The sequence below is a fragment of the Clavelina lepadiformis genome, unplaced genomic scaffold, assembly GCF_947623445.1.
Source record: "Clavelina lepadiformis unplaced genomic scaffold, kaClaLepa1.1 scaffold_132, whole genome shotgun sequence".
In the NCBI taxonomy this organism is placed as follows: domain Eukaryota; kingdom Metazoa; phylum Chordata; class Ascidiacea; order Aplousobranchia; family Clavelinidae; genus Clavelina; species Clavelina lepadiformis.
Window position 1 is genome coordinate 1 of NW_027508265.1, and position 3,308 is coordinate 3,308.

The 3,308-nt window shown below is 36.9% G+C and overlaps 1 protein-coding gene across 1 annotated transcript; it reads left to right on the forward strand.

Moving 5' to 3' along the window:
* Nucleotides 1-631: 631 nt before the first annotated feature.
* LOC143472640 (glutathione hydrolase-like YwrD proenzyme) lies at nt 632-3,103 on the forward strand (the record flags this gene model as incomplete). Its single annotated transcript, XM_076969993.1, is given in 5 exon segments — nt 632-862; nt 1,346-1,484; nt 1,737-1,879; nt 2,206-2,516; nt 2,630-3,103. Coding segments are annotated over 5 exon segments (1,136 nt in total), but the record flags the coding sequence as incomplete, so codon positions are not given.
* Nucleotides 3,104-3,308: the final 205 nt, after the last annotated feature.

Here is a 3,308-nt window from a genome sequence, read left to right on the forward strand (position 1 = left end):
AGAGATTGTTAGACTGACTCCAGATTTTCCACCCATCAGCCAGCTGAACAGTTGCGGAGCCACGGCACTTTGTTGAAGAAATCCCTACAATATCCAAGCAATACTGTTTGGCTTCTTCAACTAGTCCCTGTTCAGTTCCTGTCAGAGAAAGAACATTCCACTTTCCAACTGTTAGTCTTTGACAGATTCGTGAGTAAATATGCGTAGGATCTCCAAGAGTACAAGTACTCTGAACTGCCCCAGTCGCCTCCCCAAACACGTCGCGAACGCATTGGTAGGTTTCCATTTCCGGGCAGCTTGTGGGGGAAGATGTCGCTTACTTTTCGAACAAGTCTAAAACTCAAACGCTTTTCTTGTTAACCTGCGTGACGAACGATGCAGAATGACTGACATTCTTGTGCATATTCATGTTTTTGTTTTGGACCACTTTTAGTCTGACCTCTTACTTTCCATCTGACCTGGTATGGGTATTTCCCATTGGAAACAAAGTTTCCTCCAGTATAGCTTAAAAGTCAAAGCACTTAAGCTTCTCTGCCACGAAAAGGCAGTAGTCCATCTAGGAGTTCATGTGATCTGGTTTATTAATGTTGTAGTCAATGCTTACGTTTTGAGGGTATTATTTTATTTCAAGATAGCACGAGTGGGGAACTACGGGCACCAGAAATGGGTGAAGTGTTTAAAAATCCTGGCCTTGCTAATGTTTTGCAATCCATTGCTGATAAAGGAAAGGATGGATTTTATAAAGGATGGGTTGCTAAATCCATAGTTGATATCATAAAACATCACGGTGGAATCCTTGACCATGAAGATCTGGAAGAACATTTCACAGATTTTGTGGAACCCATAAGTGTTGAATACAAAGGTATTTGATAACTGAATTTATACTTTTTTATATGGCACAATTTTTAATGATTAAAACAATAAAGGATTTTTAAAAAAGCATAGCTCATGTACTTTGGAAATCTTTTGTATTCATAGAAAAAGGTGGTGTATATACTAATTGCCATACGTCGTTCAACATTATATCAACGCGAAAAAAACACTGTGTTATTTGCATTGAAAATTTTTTAAATGTTTTTCTTTTGGTGTTTCCTCATTCTTTAACTTTTTTAAGATAACCATGGCACTGTTATCAGTTTCATAAACCATGATTTTGATTTTATTTTTATAATTCTTTTATTTATATGTGGTGGGTATATAAACCGTTGTAAACTTTATGCATTTGTTATTGCTTGGATGCAGGCATTTATGTTATTTGCCTGGATTAATTTATTCCTAGAGTAACAGGCTACAGTTTGCTTTGTAGATTTTGATAATAGCTTCCAGGATTGTTTTGTTTTTGCAGGTTTGAGGTTGTGGGAAATTCCTCCAAATAGCCAAGGAATCGTTGCTTTAGAGGTATTGAATATACTGAAAAATTTTAATCTTGAGGAGATGGCACATAATAGTGCAGATTATCTACACCTACTTATTGAAGCTGTTAGGTACATATGAAATGTGTTAGACATTGTATGATAGATATGTTAGCTGCTGAAAAAATCTACTGTATAGTAATTAATCGAATGGTGAGAGTAATGTAAACTGTATTCATCGGTAATCCAAAATATAATTAATTAAACATATACATAACAAACAATAAAATGACATCTGATCTTGTCGCTGATATAGTGTTTATGCTAGGGTACAATATCTTATTTTCTGCATCATTTATCGATTATGTTACTTACAATGTACAGACTGAGCTTTGCAGATTCACTGCAACACTGTGCTGATATGAATCATTGCCATGTACCTATAGAGAAATTATTAAATGATGACTATGGGAAAATGCAAGCTCAAGCTATTAATAAAACCAAATCCATGGTTATTCCAGTTTTAGGTAATTTTTTTTGCAGCTGATGTACAGTAGATGTTCCACAATAGGTTTCACTGTTTTTACCATATATTGGGCTTTAAATCGAGAAGTATTTGTTAGATTTTTTGGATTGCTACATTTTTTTAAAAACAAAATGAAAATGTAGTGGCAATATTGTTACATTTGCAGTATAAAACTGGTGTTAAATATTATGCTGCTAAACCAGAATTGCTCTGCGTTATTGTATGCTTGATGTGGATTATGTTTATAGACATGTAGCATGCAACAAGCAGGTCGGTTAAATTTAAGATTTGCTGTAATTATAACTCAATCAATCTGTATTTGTGTAGATGACCCACCGGATGGCAGAGGAGATACTGTTTACTTTACAACAGCAGACAAGGAAGGCAACTTCTGTTCTTTTATAAATAGCACTTACATGAAATTTGGTACAGGCATAGTTCCTGAAGGCTGTGGGTTTGCATTGCAAAATAGGGGCTGGAATTTTAGTTTAAAGCCTGGACATCCCAATGTTGTTGCTCCAAAGAAACGTCCATATCACACCATAATTCCTGCAATGGTAACTGATGCCAAAACTGGAAAGCTGGTTTTGTCATTCGGTGTAATGGGTGGATTTATGCAACCGCAAGGGCACGTTCAGGTATGTGCTTAAGAACTATGACTAACCAATAACATTGAAATCGTGAAGAACCACCACATGAAAGGCGTTATTACGCTGGTCACAGTGTAACTTAATGATTTTGGTTAATGTAGGTTTTGCTTAACATGAAGCTCTTTGGAATGGATCCACAACAAGCTCTGGACGCTCCTCGATTTTTAGTTGGATCTGGACATGGCGGTGCGCAAGGAGCTGTCAGCTTAGAAGAAGGAATTCCGGAGTGTGTTTGCTCTTCATTGATCTCACGTGGTCATAACATTGTTGGGCCTGTGCGCGGTTACAATCGCGCTCGCTTCGGAAGGGGGCAAGTTATAGCCAAAACTAAAATTTGGAGCACCGACGAGACAACCGATGTATTGTGGGCAGGATCAGACCCAAGATCGGACGGTTCTGCTGTTGGGTACTAGAGTGTTGCTCTGTGATACTCAAATACTTTTCTGGGTTCAAATCCGTGTTTTGAAAACCAAAAGCACTGAATGTTATAATTTTTTTATTGTTTTTAATTACAATTTAACGATGTGTATTGCACTACTTGCAATATTTATAGCAATAAAGTGATTTTCATGGTATTGAGCCTTTCTTTGACTGCACAAGTTTTGAAATAGATGCTCTTTGGATCTAAACTACACCATGCTGCTGCATATTGTGGCATCACTTATAAAATCTTCGTGATAGGAAAATGGACCACTTTTTATGACGCTAACGGAAGCTCGTTAACTCAAAGTTAAAAGAGGGCAAAGAGACATACTACTTTGAGTTATCCAACTTTATGAC